The 15,605-nt window shown below is 40.8% G+C and overlaps 1 protein-coding gene across 2 annotated transcripts in view; it reads right to left on the reverse strand.

Annotated features, from left to right (window-relative positions):
* The window catches only part of zfyve9a (zinc finger, FYVE domain containing 9a), a 152,671-nt gene that overhangs the window by 25,334 nt on the left and 111,732 nt on the right, over positions 1–15,605 (reverse strand). For both annotated transcript variants that reach the window (XM_073063003.1, XM_073063004.1), the window contains 5 exons: positions 14,984–15,106; positions 9,349–9,504; positions 8,855–9,079; positions 8,695–8,777; positions 2,218–2,322 (listed from right to left, as the gene is read on the reverse strand). In XM_073063003.1, coding sequence (XP_072919104.1) covers positions 2,218–2,322; positions 8,695–8,777; positions 8,855–9,079; positions 9,349–9,504; positions 14,984–15,106 — 692 coding nt within the window. The remainder of the gene's footprint in view (positions 1–2,217; positions 2,323–8,694; positions 8,778–8,854; positions 9,080–9,348; positions 9,505–14,983; positions 15,107–15,605) is intronic.

Raw genomic sequence — 15,605 nt, forward strand, 5'->3', positions numbered from 1 at the left:
TTCTGTACCCTCATAATTTCACCCTTAAATGACCTCCATTTCTCTATTACATCCTTCCCATAAAACAACCAACTCCTCCGTTTTTGTGACATTGAGGGAGAGGTTGTTTTCTTGACACCACTGTGTCAGGGTGATGACTTCTTCTCTGTAGGCTACCTCATTATTATTTGAGATTAGTCCAATCAGTGTAGTGTCATCATCTATTTAATTTGCAGAGTGGAGCTGTGGATGGCGACACAGTCATGGGTATACAGAGAGTAAAGGAGGGGGCTTAGTACACAGCCCTAAGGGGCACCTGTGTTGAAGGTCAGAGGTGAGGGAGCCCACTCTTACCTCCTGCCAGAAATCTGACAGGAAGTCCAGGATCCAGCTATGTAAGGCCGGGTAAAGAGACAAGAGATTCCGCAGGTGCTGGAAAACTTGAGCAACACATACAAAATGCTGGAAGAACACAGCAGGTTAAGCAGTATCTAGAGAGGGAAATAAACAGTCAACGTTTTGGGCTGAAGCCCTTCATCAGGACTGGAAAGCAATGGGATAGAAGCTAGAATAAACCGGGGGTGGGAAGGGGAAGGAGGCTAAGCTGGCAGGTGAAATGATGAGACCAGGTGATGGGGAAGATAGGTGGGTGGGGAAGGGGACATGTTGTGAGAAGCTGGAAGGTGATAGGTGGAAGAGATAAAGGGCTGAAGAAGGAATTTGATAGGAGAGGGTACTGGAATAAAGGAAAGGAGTTAGGAAACCAGATGGAGGTGATGGACAGGTCATGAGGGCAGAGGAGAGAAGAGACATACAGAAAGGATGCAGAGTGGCTTGTAGAATGGTAGACTTTAGGAAGGTGCAGGCTGACTATTCCTCACTGCAGATAAATGACTCCTCTGTGGAGAGATTTAGGAGCACCAAGTTTCTGGGAGTGCATATAATGGACTACCTCACTAAGTACATCAACGCATCTTTATTCACATAAGCACAGCAGCGTCTTCACTTCCTGAGGATATGTAGGCAAGCAAGGCTCTTTTTCTCCCCACACCCTCTCCCACTCTAACCAATTTTTACAGAAGCATCATTGAGTGTATCCTGACCAGTCACATCACTGTCTGGTATGGGAATTGCAAGACATCTGAGTACAAGACCCTACAAAGAATTGCCAAGGTCTGCTGGGAGGAACTTCAGAGTCTCCCTTCCACCTATCTGAGATATTTATCAGGAGCACTGTGTATGCACGGCATTGTCAAGGATCCTTCCCATCTGTTCCAAAATCTCTTTGATCTCCTACCATCAGGCAGGAAGTACCATAGCATTAGGACAAAAACCTGTTAGGATGGGATCAGCTTCTTTTCCCAGGCCCTCCACCACCAGTTCTCATCACTTATGAAGCACCAGTAGTATGATCCTCTTTACTTTCAGACTAGTGTCATAAATACACCTTGTGCTAAATGCCAATCTCTGGAATATATTTTATTACTTGTTCATGTATTTATGGTAATATTACTTTGTATTGTGTGTGATTATACACACTGTGTTGTGCACCTTGGTCTGAAGGAACATTGTTTCATTTGGTTGCATATATGTATATAATATGTATTATTGAATGACAATAAACTTGAACTTGACTTTAAGAAGTGAGAGGGCCACCAGAATAGGGTAAACAAAAAAGGGTTGGGGATGTATACTGCAGAAAATAGAGTAATGGATAACAGATGTTAGAGATATTAATGTTCATGCCACCATCACCTTCCAGCTTTATACGTCATGCCCCCTGCCCCACCCACCTACCTTCCCCCTTGTCTGGTCTCACCTAAAACCTGCCAGCTTGTACTCCTTCCTCTCCCCCTATCTTCTCAGTATGGCTTCTTTTCCAGCCTTGATGAAGGACCTCGGCCCAAAACATCAACTGTTTATTTCCCTCCATAGATGCCACTTGATCTGCTGAGCTCCTCCAGCATTTTGTGGTGCTGTTTCTTGAAAGGGCCTTTACAACATTTCCAATCCCTATCCAAAAGAGCACTTAAATTTTGTAAATCAACTCGTAGTTGTAAAATGCTGAATATTATAGGGTAATTTTTGTGTCATTATTGAGTAAACCGATGAAAGCATTTACTTGGCATAAGCTTTAGCCATGTGAATAGGAGAAAAAAGTACAAGGCTTCAACTCCAGGTGTGGATTTAACATAGGACTTCCCAGTTCATATGAATACATGAAAACATCTGGCATACCTCATTGTATCTGTTGCTAGGAACATTGATACATGTCTTCCTCACTTCCATATCAACCACAAGTCCTTGTACGACAGGTAACTTGTATTGGTAATTCCTGAAATCCTAAATGAAACAAAAACAGAAGTTTTATGTATTAACAGAATTTTAAAATTTGATGACAGTTGGTACTACTAATGAACTTAAAATGTAGATAGAAATCTGCAGCCAAAATTTCAGAAACAACTTTAATCTCTCCTAGAACATAGTTCAGCTCTAGAATAAGCCCCTTGATCCCCAATAACTGCGCCAAACGTGATGCTCAATTAAACCTATCTCTGCTGACAAGATCAATATCCCTCCATTCCCTACCTAAAAGCCTCTTAAACACCTCTATTTTATCTCAAACACTACCCCACACCCCAGCTTTCCACGGGGATTGTTCCCTACATGACTTCCTTGTCCACTCGTCCCTCCCCACTAATCTTCCTCCTGGCACTAATCCTTGCAAGTGGAATAAACGTCACACTTACCCCTACACCTCTTCCTTCACTACCATTGAGGGCCCCAAACAGTCCTTCCAGGTGAGGAGACATCTCAACTGTGAGCATGTATCTGGTGCTCCCGGTGTGACCTCCTGTACATTGGTGAGACTTGACGTACACTGGGAGACTGCTTCGTCGAGCACCCTTGCTCCATCCTCCACAAAAAACGGGATTTTCCAGTGGCCACCCACTTCAATTCTATTTCCCATTCCAACATGTCAATTCATGGCTTCCTCTACTGCCACGATACGGCCACACTCAGGTCAGAGGTGCAACACCTTATATTCCATCTGGGAAGCCTCCAATTTGATGGCATGAATATCGATTTCTCATACTTCTGGTAATTGCCCACCTTCCTTTTACCATTACCCATTCTTGCTTCTTTCTCACACCTTTTCTTCTTACTTGCCCATCACCTCCCTCTGGAGCTCCTCCCCTTTCCCTTTCTTCCATGGTCTTCTGTCCTCTCCTATCTTTTCCAGCCCTTTATCTTTCACAAATCACCTTTCCAGTTCTTTACTTCACCTTCTCTTCTCCCAGTTTCACATATCATGTAACAGCTTGTACTTCTTCCACCCCTCCCCACATTCTTATTCTGATTTCTTCCCCTTTCCCAATCCTGTTTCAAACAATCCACACACACACACACCTACTGTGAATCACTGCCCTGTCTCCTATGGGTAAGCTAATTCCAAATTCAAACTACAAAGCTATAATGGATCCCAAGCATATTCATCTTTAATCCCTTACTGAAGGCCATGTAGACAGTATCCATAACAATGCCCTCAATCACTTTATTACCTTCTCAAAAAACTCAATGAAGAAATCTGATGAAAAATAGAGAACCAAAAATGATTCTGAAGAACATATGTCACAATTCTTAAGAAACTTTTATTAGCATATAGCCTATTGAAAACATTATTGCCTTTCTGAAGCAAAAATGCAAAAGTTAATTAAATCATTTTTAAAAACATGCAAAGAGATGAAATTTTCTCTGGAAGAATTAAACCCATTTCAAGTATGCATAGACACAGTATTGGTTTAACAGTATTGGTTAAATATATTTTAAATATATTCAATGTTTATAATCTCATTAGACAGTGATAGATATTTGAACCACAGGGGAGTTAAAGAGAATGGAAGAATACCATTGAGAACCAAGACTGGATTAGCCATGACCTTATTGAATGCTGGAGCAGACTTGAAGGGCCAAGTAGCTTGCTCCTGTCTCGTGCATTTTCAGAAAATTAAAACCTTTAGATGTGCATGTCATTGGTGGGAAAATTGTTTTCTATAATACTCCTCACCATCTGCTGTATTGACCAAAGGCCCTTCCAAACCAACTCACTACATCCAATATAAGGTATGTAGTATTTACAAGCATTTGGTACACACCAGCCATTTGGTGAACTTCCTAAACTGTGATTTACTGTAACATCCTGATTTGAACCCATTTCTTTTAGATTGCCAAATGACATTTGAATACTACATACTACTTTTAAAAAGTATTCAGCTCCCACAACTATTTTCACATTTCACGGTGTCATTTTCTAAACTTAAAATACATTTAAGTAGGATTTTTGAGCTAATCCACAAAACATTGTGCATCATGTCAAATCAAAAGAAAAATTCCAAAACCAGCCAGCAATTTACAAAAAAGTATAAACCAAAATTTAAATGCTAACAAAGTACTCATTCCCTTTGTAATTACTATGTTAACTTTCCTCAGTAGCAATATATTACTTTAACAACTCATCCAATTTATTGATGTAGAAAATTGGACAATCACCTGTTTTCAATGAATTGGTAAGAATACTGCACATACCCCCTTTCTGTAAGGTACAACATTATGGGAGGTTTTCGATAGACCAAACCAAAATAAAGACAAAAGAGCAAGTCAAGTCAGGGAAATAATAGTAGAAGCACAGATCTGGGGAAAGGTACAAGATCAACTGAAAGGCACTGAACATATCTCCAGAACTCATTGTGAAAAAGTGGAAATATGAAACCACAGCCACACTGCCTAGGTCGGGCTGCCCCTCTAAACTTAGCAGCCGGAGAAGAATGGTGCTTGCAAGAGAGGCTATTGTGATGTCAACAGTCATTGAGTGAGCAGCAGGTCATCAGCTGCAACTGGAGATGAAGTGGCTCCACAATTTCTAAGGCCTTGCGCAAAAAGGGTATTTACGGAAGAAACTAAATAAAAAAGCATATCCTATCCTTGTCCGTAAAGACTTTGCGAAGTGTCACTTGGAAGATACTGTAAACATGAGGAAGAAGGTCTTGTGGTCAGATGAGTCTAAAGTACATCTTTCGACCTCAACACTAAGAAGTTCACATGCCATAAATCTAATACAGCTCTTCAGCCAGGTAACACCATCCCTATTGTATGGTAGAGATAGTATCAAGTTAATGGGATGATTTTCAGTAGCAGGGACTGGAAATCTGGTCAGGATTGATGGGAAGATGAATGCTGCTAAATACAGAGATAAAAACCTACTATCCTCTACTATAAAGCTTAAACTGAGGAGGAAACAATACAGGGACAAGATCCAGACACAACTTTCCACCAACAACACACGCAGCTTATGGCAAGGTCTACACACCATTGCAGACTTCAAAGCTAAAGTTGCCTCTCTCCCAGATGAGCTAAATCTTTTTTATACTCGGTTTGAAGTTTCGGACACTGAGTCCCTGAAGACTGCTGCCGATGCCACCTGAACCCTGGTCATCTTTGAGGCTGAAGTACTCAGATGTTTCCAACAAGTGAATAGCCACAGCTGCCAGGCTGCAGGACTGGATGGCATCCCAGGGCGGGCAATCAGAGTGTGCGCGGCACAACTGGCAGGTGTGTTTGCAGACATTTTTAAATCTCTCTCTCTCCCAGTATAGAATGCCCTCCTGCTTCAAAACATTCACTATTGTCCCTAAAGAGACCAAGATAACATGTCCAAACAACTGGCGTCCTGTCACACCACCTCAATAATAAGCAAAGGCTTTGAGAGGCTGGTCAAGGATTACATCTGCAGCATCCTACCACCCACACTAGACACCCTACAATTCGCCTACTGACACAACCAATCAACAGATGACACAACAGCCAAAGCTCTACACACTATCCTTACAGACCAGGAGAGGAGTGATGCTTATGTAAGAATACTGTTCTTGGACTACAGTTCAGCAATCAACACCATAATTCCCTCCAAGCTCAACAAGAAGAGACCTCAGCCTTCACCCTGCCTTGTGCAGCTGGATCCTACACTTCCTGTCAAATCACCATAAGAGTGAGCTCCCTCACTTCTGCCCCTCTTACCCTCACCACAGGAGTCCCTCAGGGCTATGTCTTCAGCCCCCTCCTTTACTCTCTGTACACCCTGACTGTGTCACCACCCATAGCTCCGATCTGCTAATTAGCAGATGATACTACATTGATTGGCCTTATCTCAAATAATAACAAGGCAGCCTACAGAGAAGAAGTCATCACCCTGACATAGTGGTGTCAAGAAAACAACCTCTCCCTCAATGTCACAAAAACAAAAGAGCTGATTGTGGACTACAAGAAGAACACCCCTAATGATATCAATGGATCTGGGGTTGAGAGGGTGAACAGCTTTAAGTTCTTCTGTATACACATCACAGATTGGTCTGTACATACCGGCTGTGTGGTGAAAAAAGCACAACAGTGCCTCTTTCACCTCAGATGGTTGAAGAAGTTCAGCAGAGTCCCCAAATCCTAAGGGCTTTCTACAGGGGCACAATTGAGAGCATCCTGGCTGGCTGTATCACTGCCTGGTATGGGAACTGTAGGACTCTGCAGAGAGTGGTGCTGACAGCCCAGCGCATCTGTAGATGTGAACTTCCCACTATTCAGGACATTTACAGAGACAGGTGTGTAAAAAGGGCCCGAAGGATCATTAGGGACCTGAATCACCCCAAACAAACTGTTCCAGCGCCTACCATCTGGGAAACAGTTCCGCAGCATAAAGCCAGGACCAACAAGCTCCAGGACAGCTTCTTCCACCAGCCCATTAGACTGATTAATTCACACTGACACAATTGTATTTCTATGCTATATAGACTGTTCTGTTGTACATTTTACTGTACATAGAATTTATTACAAACTACTAAAATTTGCACATTCAGAGAGAGGTAACGTATAGATTTTTACTCATGTATGTGAAGGATGTAAAAAAAAAAGTCAATTCAATTTAATCTTTCAGCAGGACAATGACCAAAAGCACACTGCCAGAGCAACCATGGAGAATCAAACACCTCTGGTAAGACCTTAAGACTGTTGTCCACCACTGCAACCCAACTAACATGACACAGCTTGAACAATTTTGCAAGGAGGAATGGGCAAATCTTGCTCCATCACATTGTGCAAAGCTAATACAGAGATTTATCCAAAAAGACCACTGGCTGTAATAACCACGAAAGATGGTTCAACTAAGTACTGAGCAAAGGGGGATGAATACTTTTGAACTGCTGAAATTTCAGTTTTCAAATTTTTAGTTTTTCATGCTTTGCAATTTATCCTGTTTTTTTGGGCTCCACCGTGAAAGGAGCATGTGACTCATAAGTAATAAATTTCAGTTAAACGGATTAAAATCCCAGTTGCAGTTGGATAGTGGACTACTTGACAGATAGACCTCAGTATGTGCGGTTGGGAGACTGTAGGTCTGACACGGTGGTCAGCAGCACAGGAGCGCCGCAGGGAACCGTACTCTCTCCGGTCCTGTTCACCCTGTACACATCAGACTTCCAATATAACTCGGAGTCCTGCCATGTGCAGAAGTTCGCTGATGACACGGCCATAGTGGGGTGTGTCAGGAATGGACAGGAGGAGGAGTATAGGAAACTGATACAGGACTTTGTGATATGGTGCAACTCAAACTACCTGCGTCTCAATATCACCAAGACCAAGGAGATGGTGGTGGACTTTAGGAGATCTAGGCCTCATATGGAGCCAGTGATCATTAATGGAGAATGTGTGGAGCAGGTTAAGACCTACAAGTATCTGGGAGTACAGTTAGACGAGAAGCTAGACTGGACTGCCAACACAGATGCCTTGTGCAGGAAAGCACAGAGTCGACTGTACTTCCTTAGAAGGTTGGCGTCATTCAATGTCTGTAGTGAGATGCTGAAGATGTTCTATAGGTCAGTTGTGGAGAGCGCCCTCTTCTTTGTGGTGGCGTGTTGGGGAGGAAGCATTAAGAAGAGGGACGCCTCACGTCTTAATAAGCTGGTAAGGAAGGTGGGCTCTGTCGTGGGCAAAGTACTGGAGAGTTTAACATCGGTAGCTGAGCGAAGGGCGCTGAGTAGGCTACGGTCAATTATGGAAAACTCTGAACATCCTCTACATAGCACCATCCAGAGACAGAGAAGCAGTTTCAGCGACAGGTTACTATCGATGCAATGCTCCTCAGACAGGATGAAGAGGTCAATACTCCCCAATGCCATTAGGCTTTACAATTCAACCGCCAGGACTTAAGAACTTTTTAAAAGCTATTATTAATGCTTTTTGAGATAGTGATTTAGATGCATATCATAATTTTTACTGAGTTAAGTATTGTATGTAATTAGTTTTGCTACAACAAGTGTATGGGACATTGGAAAAAAAGTTGAATTTCCCCATGGGGATGAATAAAGTATCTATCTATCATTTATTTGAGCGAAGGGTTGGAGGTTGCATACTTTTTCAAGGCACTGTATGTCAGCATATGATCCCAAATAGATAACTGGTTCTCACAGAAGAAAAAAGTTAAGAGAATTTATCCACATGATCACAGATCAGTAAAGTCTTAACTATATAAACATTCAAACTGCCAAACATTCTATGTTTCTATGTTAATGTTAATAATTTTGCTACCACAGCAAATTATTTCTACAATTTGTACATCATGATCGCCAAGGCATAACAACTGTCTTCCCTTGGAAAATGTGAACAACTTACCGCAAGTAGGTTCATAATAGTATGCCCTGTCTCTCCAAACAGAGGTTTACGAAAACGCACACTGAACAATGGACATGGATAAACTGCAAAAGAATGTATTAGTCAGAAATCGCCACTTTACTCTTTCCCCAAATTGAATGATATAGCTGTAGCTACTCACATCTATATTCTGCTCCAAGACGTAGCATGAGACGAATTGGGAAAACTTTAGCCCAAGGAGTTTCCCATTTTTGAATTAAAATGCCAAACAGGTATGGTGGACTGGGTAGCACCAAATCCTGCAACGACTGAAAAGTAGCTATGACATACAGAAATCCACCATGTTCCCTACTGCCAAGAAAACTCTGGGTAAAGAAGGAGTGGCCCAATTCTCCAACAACATTACCTATAGACAGAAGAATAATGTCAAGTTGCAAAATGAAATCAGTTGGCAGAAAGGCACAGCTGGGTTTCTAACTGCACAAATACAAAATAAAGTGTTTAAAGCTCAGTTTTATGTATTCTGTATAATTTAACACAAAGACACTAAATAAGATAGATTACTGCCCTGCTAAATGGTCTACTCTAATGATCACTATCTCATATATGCAAAGTTGACATTAAAAAATACTATTTTAATAGTATCATCTCAGTGATTAGAGCATGCCTTTATACCTGCCAGAGCATCTTGATAAAGCTGTATGCAGTGATTGAAGATGTCCTTTGGGATAGATTTCTCATCAGGTAAACATTGCAAGAGGATGACTATCTCTGCCTGCCCCACAGCATGCATTCCCTTAGTAGTGAAGGACCAACACTTCCTGTTTACATCTGAGAAAAAAGTTATGATTGTCAGATACATCAATTTTGAATTAAACCCATAATTAATAAGTATAATTCCTAATTTTCAAAAATTAAGCTCTGTCACTGACTATAATTTCTGCAATTCCAGACTATTAAAAAAATGGGCATTTTTTTTCCAGTTGCTAGTTTGGAAACCATGGGGTTTCTTCAGGGATTAAATTATTTTCTCCACAAGTATTAAGGTTACCCCAATAATTATTAAAAACTGAAAATATCAAACTCCTTCTATTTCATCTCCATTATGCTTGTTCTAATGATAAGACTTCCCATACAAGCACCTCTGAAATGTCTTCCTCCTTTCTCTATTGTGATTTCAAGCTTTTGACCACACCTCATCCACTCTATTTCTTCCAGCTCTGCTCTCAGCTCTTGTCCTTCTGGGCACAGGATAGAGCTCTCCTGATCCTCACATCTACAATACTAGCCTGCACATTCAATCAATGTTTTGTAATTTCACTAGCTTCAACAAGAGTTCTCTACTACACACTTCATAAAAAGGCGGTTAATTTTCATATTTAAAAGAGTACAAATCCTGCCTAACATTCTACTACTACAAAATCACAACATTCTACTACTACAAAATATTGACAATATTTTCAAAACAGGAACCAAAATTCTCACTTACAAATGGAAAACTAAGGGCTGTCTCACAACAAGCTTCTAATCTCCAAGATAATGAAGTAACCTTTCACATTATGATTAGACACAACAGCACATAAAGCAAAGATAATTATAAGCAATATTTTCTGGACCTCAGGAGAATGCCACACCTTCAGGAAATTCAATACAATTTGACCTGAATTTCATATTTATGAACAGTACACTGTGAATTTTGAGGGCTTACAGAGTTAAATGGCTACTTGAAACTTGATAGGGCGAAAATCAAGTCTGATGTAGCAATATTTCAGTGAAGCAAGGGAAATTACAGAGGGCTGAGAAGGGAGTTGGCCAAAGTAAATTGGAAGGAGCTGTTGGCAGGGATGTTTCTGGGGAAAATGAGGAAGGTGCAGGACATATGTATTCCAAAAATGAAGAGATACTCAAATAGTACAACCATGGCTGACAAGGGAAGTCAAAGCTATTTTAAAAGCAAAAGAAAGGACATACAACAAAGCAAAAATTAGTGGGAAGATAGAGGATTGGGAAGTTTTTAAAAACCTACAGAGAGCAACTAAAAAAATCATTAGAAGGTAAAAGATGAAATATGAAAGCAAACATGCAAATAATATCAAAGTAGATAGAAAAAGGCTTTTTCAAGTATGTTAAAAATAAAAAAGAAATGAGAGTGGACATAGGACTGCTAGAAAATGAGGCAGGAGAAATAATAACGTGAGACAAGGAGATGGCTGGTGAACTAAATGAGTATTTTCCATCAGTCTTCACTGTGAAAGACACTAGCAGTATGCCTGATGTCATAGTGTGTGAAGGAAGAGAAGCGGGTGCAGTTACTGTTACAAGAGAGAAGGTGCTCAAAAAACTAAAAGACCTAAAGTTACATAAGTCACCCGGACCAGATGAACTGCACCCTAAGGTTCTAAAAGAGGTAGCATTAGAGAATGTGGTGCTATTAGAAATGATCTTTCAAAAATCATTGGACTCTGGCATGGTGCCAGAGGACTGGAAAATTGCAAATATTACTCCACTCTTTAAGAAGGGAGGAAAATAGCAGAAAGGAAATTATAGACCAGTTAGCCTAACCTCAGGGGTTGAGAAGATGTTGGAGTCAATGTTAAGGTTGAGGTGATGGAGTACTGGGTGACACAGTACAAGATAGTAGAAAGTCATCATGGTTTCCTTCAGGGAAAATCCTGCCTGACAAATCTGTTGGAATTCTTTGAGATTACACGTAGGATAGATAGAGGGGGTGCAGTGGATGTTGTATATTTGGACTTTCAGAAGGCCTCTGACAAGGTGCCACACATGAGGCTGCTTATCAAGTTAAGAGCCCATGGCATTACAGGAAATTTACTAACATGGTTAGAGCATTGGCTGATTGGTAGGAGGCAACAAGTGGGAATAAAAGGATCCTTTTCTGGTTGGCTGCCAGTGACTAGTGGCATTCCACAGGGGTCAGTGTTGGGACTGCTTCTTTTTGTGCTGCATATAAATAATTTAGATGATGGAATAGATGGCTTTGTCGCCAAGTTTGCAGATGATACGAAGATTGGTGGAGGGACAGGTAGTATTAAGAAAGCAGGTGGGAAGCAGAAGGACTTAGTCAGATTAGGAGAATGGGCAAGAAAGTGGCAAATGAAATACAATGTTGGAAAATGCACAGTCATGCACTTTGGTAGTAGAAATAAATGCGTGAACTATTTTCTAAACGGGGAGAAAATCCAAAAATCTGGGGTGCAAAGGGACTTGGGAGTCCCTGAGCAGAACACCCTAAAGGTTACTTTGCAGGTCGAGTCAGTGGTGAGGAAGGCAAATGCCACGTTAGCATTCATTTCAAGAAGTCCAGAATACAAGAGCAAAGATGTGATGCTAAGGCTTTATAAGGCACTGGTAAGGCCTCACCTTGAATATTGCAAACAGTTTTGGGCTCCTCATCTTAAAAGAGATGTGCTGGCATTGGAGAAGGTCCAGAGGAGGCTCACAAGGATGATTCCAGGAATGAAAGAGTTAGGGGGATCTCATTGAAACCTTTGAAGGCCTAGAAGGACAGTAGACCTGGAAAGGATGTTTCCCATGGTGGGAGAGTCCAGGACAAGAGGGCACTGCTTCAGGATAGAAGGGTGCCCTTTCAAAACAGAGATGTGGAGAAATTTCTTTAGCCAAAGGGTGGTGAATTTGTGAAATTTGTTGCCACATGTGGCTGAGGAGGCCAGGTCATTGGGTGTCTTTAAGGCAGAGATTGATAGGTTCTTGTTTGGACATGGCATCAAAGGTTACAGAGAACTAGGGTTGAGGAGGAGAAATAAAATAGGATCAGCCATGATTGAATGGCGGAGCAGGCTCAATGGGCCAGATGGCCTAATTTTGCTCCTATGTCTTATGGTTTTATTTGCCACATTGACAGAAAAATTATACACAAGATAACAGGACAATACATAATGGAAGCAGGCCCTTTGGCCCAAATTGTCCATGCCAAACAAGTTGACCAACCCAGCTAGTCTATTTGCCTATACTTGGCCCATATCCTTCTAAATCTTTCTTATCAATGTAGCTGTCCAAATGCCTTTTATATGTCCTAACTGTACCTGCCTCTACCACTTCCTATGGCAACTCATTCCAAATACACAGCACCCTCTGTGGTCCTTCAAATCTATCCCCTCTCACTTTAAACACAAGTCCTCTAGTTCAGGACTCCCCTACCCTGGTTGAAAAGACTTCAGCCATTTATCTTTTCCATGTCCTTCATGATTTTATAAGATTCTATAAAGGTCACCTCTAAAGACTCTTATGCTCCAAGAAAACATAGTCCAAGCCTGTTCTGCCTTTCCCTACATCTCAAATCCTCTAGTTATAGTAACATCCTTTAATCTTTTCTGCATTCATTCCACTTTAATGATTTCCTTCTTACAGAATTAGTCAGATTTAATATCACCAGCATATGTTGTGAAATTTGTTGTTTTGCAGCAGCAGTACATTGTCATATATAGTACTGTGTAATTATACATTACACCAAGTATGTATCAAAAATAATTAAATTGTACAAAAAAGAGGGAAGAGACATTGAGTGCATGGTTAAAGCAGGGTGACCAAAACTATGAACCTGCAACTCTAGTTCCCTCTATTCTGCAACACACCTCAGGGCCCTGCCATTTACTGTGCAAGTTCTGCCCTCAATTGTCTGACCAAAATGCAAAACCACATAGTTATCCAAATTAAACTCCATCTGCCACTCTTTAACCCCTTGGCCCAGTTGATCCCATTGACAATCTTAGCTGTCCGCTATACCACCTTCCTCACTGTCCGTTAATTCACCAATTCTAGTGTCAACTGCAAACATACTAATCATTTATATTCTTAACCAAATTGTCCATATAAACAACAACCAACAGTGAATCCAGCACCAATCCCAGCAACATACCACTGGTTACAGGCCTCCAGTCTGGAAATTAAACCTTCATGGCCATTCTGTCTCCTATTGTCAAAATATATTGGAAACAGAGGGAAAAAATGCACACCAAGGAAAGAGGTTAAAAAAGGGAAACATCTGCATGTATATAGAACCTTTCTCAACCTCAAAGCACTTAGCAGCTAAAAAAGCTGTACCTGCTATCATACAATGTGGAATACAACATACCTCACCAATTGATTAACAGATATATTTTCTCTACAGCAATAGCGATATAATTAAATATTGACTGGTACACTGGAAAATAAGCTCCCTTCTTCAAAATAATGCCAATGAATCTCTGATATTTCAAAGTATACAGGTAGCTGTTGGAACAAAGTCGTACTTCACTAGATTCCCCAGCAATAAAAGCTCACTTCCTCAGTACAGTAACAATTGGAGCCTCCTCCACCTTCACCTGCAGCCTTCTCAGACTCATGAGCAGCAGGTGCACGTGCCTCCCTGCCTCAAATACCAGCCTGCTCAGTTTCACTAGCAGCAGCTCCAGCTGGAGCTTCCTCCATCTTTACCAGCAATCCACTCAGCTTTACCAGCAGCAAGAACTCAGCAACAGCAGAAGCTGGAACTTATTTTAGTAACAGCAGAAGCAGCTCCACCATGTGCCTGCAGAAAACAATGTTAGATTCAGTCCTATCCTGTACAGCAGCAGCCTGCTTGAACAGCAACTGCATTTGTGGCCCAGCTATTATGGTAACAGCTACATATGCCAGGTGCCTGTGTAGCATCTACTGAATTGGTGCAGCTTCACTCCAGCAGGCTCAAGCCACAAGCATTAACTGATAATCCAAAATACACTGGAGAATGAAGCTTTTGCCTGCAGTATGGCCATAAAGGCAACACAGAGATGCCTTACTCCCTTTGAAAACTGATGGCTTCTCATCTCTGATTCATCATCTTAATCAGGGCCACTCTGTAGTGCTCCATTTTTACATAGTCCTCTCTCAATGTCTCCTTTGCCATCACTTGCATTTAGAGGTGCATGTGTAGAGTTGATGGGAGTATGAAATGGGATCAATTGAACAGTGACTGACAGTCAGCATGGACTCAGTGAGCCAAATATTGCTGTATTTCTGCACAGTTTGACTCAATGACTGTTACTACACTTTTGTGTTCAAGCCTTTCACACTTTTTGATAATGGAATCCAAAATCTTCTTGCTTGTTGGTAAATCTGCTACTAACTCAGCCAGTGGTGACAACACTAGCAACAACCAGATGCAAAGTAACAGCAATAGGATTTCAGAAATTATACGTGCCATTGAAGATAATAAAGTACATGACAACAAATCAACTTAAAACTTTCTAAATACAAACTGTAGAAGTAATTTGGATTTTCATCTCTGACATTATGGTAAAACATTACTTACAATTGACAAGTTTGACCATGACAAGTAAGTTGGCATTTAAAACAAAAACTAGAGGATCAGGGCCTCCTTCTTCCAACTGCAGCATCAGAGAGACCTGCGAGGGTTGTTCCTCAACTGCATAATCTAAAACAAACAAAATATATATTTTTTAAAACATTTATGAAAACTGATGACAAGATTAGTGTATTACATGAATCAACTTAATTCTGAAAATTTTCTTGTATATAAGCCCTTAATTTTCTCATATCCTAATACACTAGAAGATAAAATGAAATTGGAAAGGTGAGGAAATGTACAGGAGTGAAAATAAAAGTCCGTGCAGTTGGAATGACCTCATTGTCTCTAGAAATTTCAGAGCAGAGACAATGTTCAGAACCATTCTGAAAAAGGCTGCACTGGTTTAACTAGCCAAACTCCAAATCCCAATTCATCCTTGGCTCTCCTGAATTTATTAAATGAGACATATTGATAGGTTAAGAAAATATGAACTTACTAAACATTATGCTAGTTCATTATTAAATATTCTTGTAAACAGTTTCCAGATTGCAAATATGGCAATTAATCTGTTGTAGAAATAAATTATTTCAATGCGGTTGAATCACAGTTCAATATAAACACGAAG

The sequence above is a fragment of the Hemitrygon akajei genome, chromosome 12, assembly GCF_048418815.1.
Source record: "Hemitrygon akajei chromosome 12, sHemAka1.3, whole genome shotgun sequence".
NCBI classification, from domain to species: domain Eukaryota; kingdom Metazoa; phylum Chordata; class Chondrichthyes; order Myliobatiformes; family Dasyatidae; genus Hemitrygon; species Hemitrygon akajei.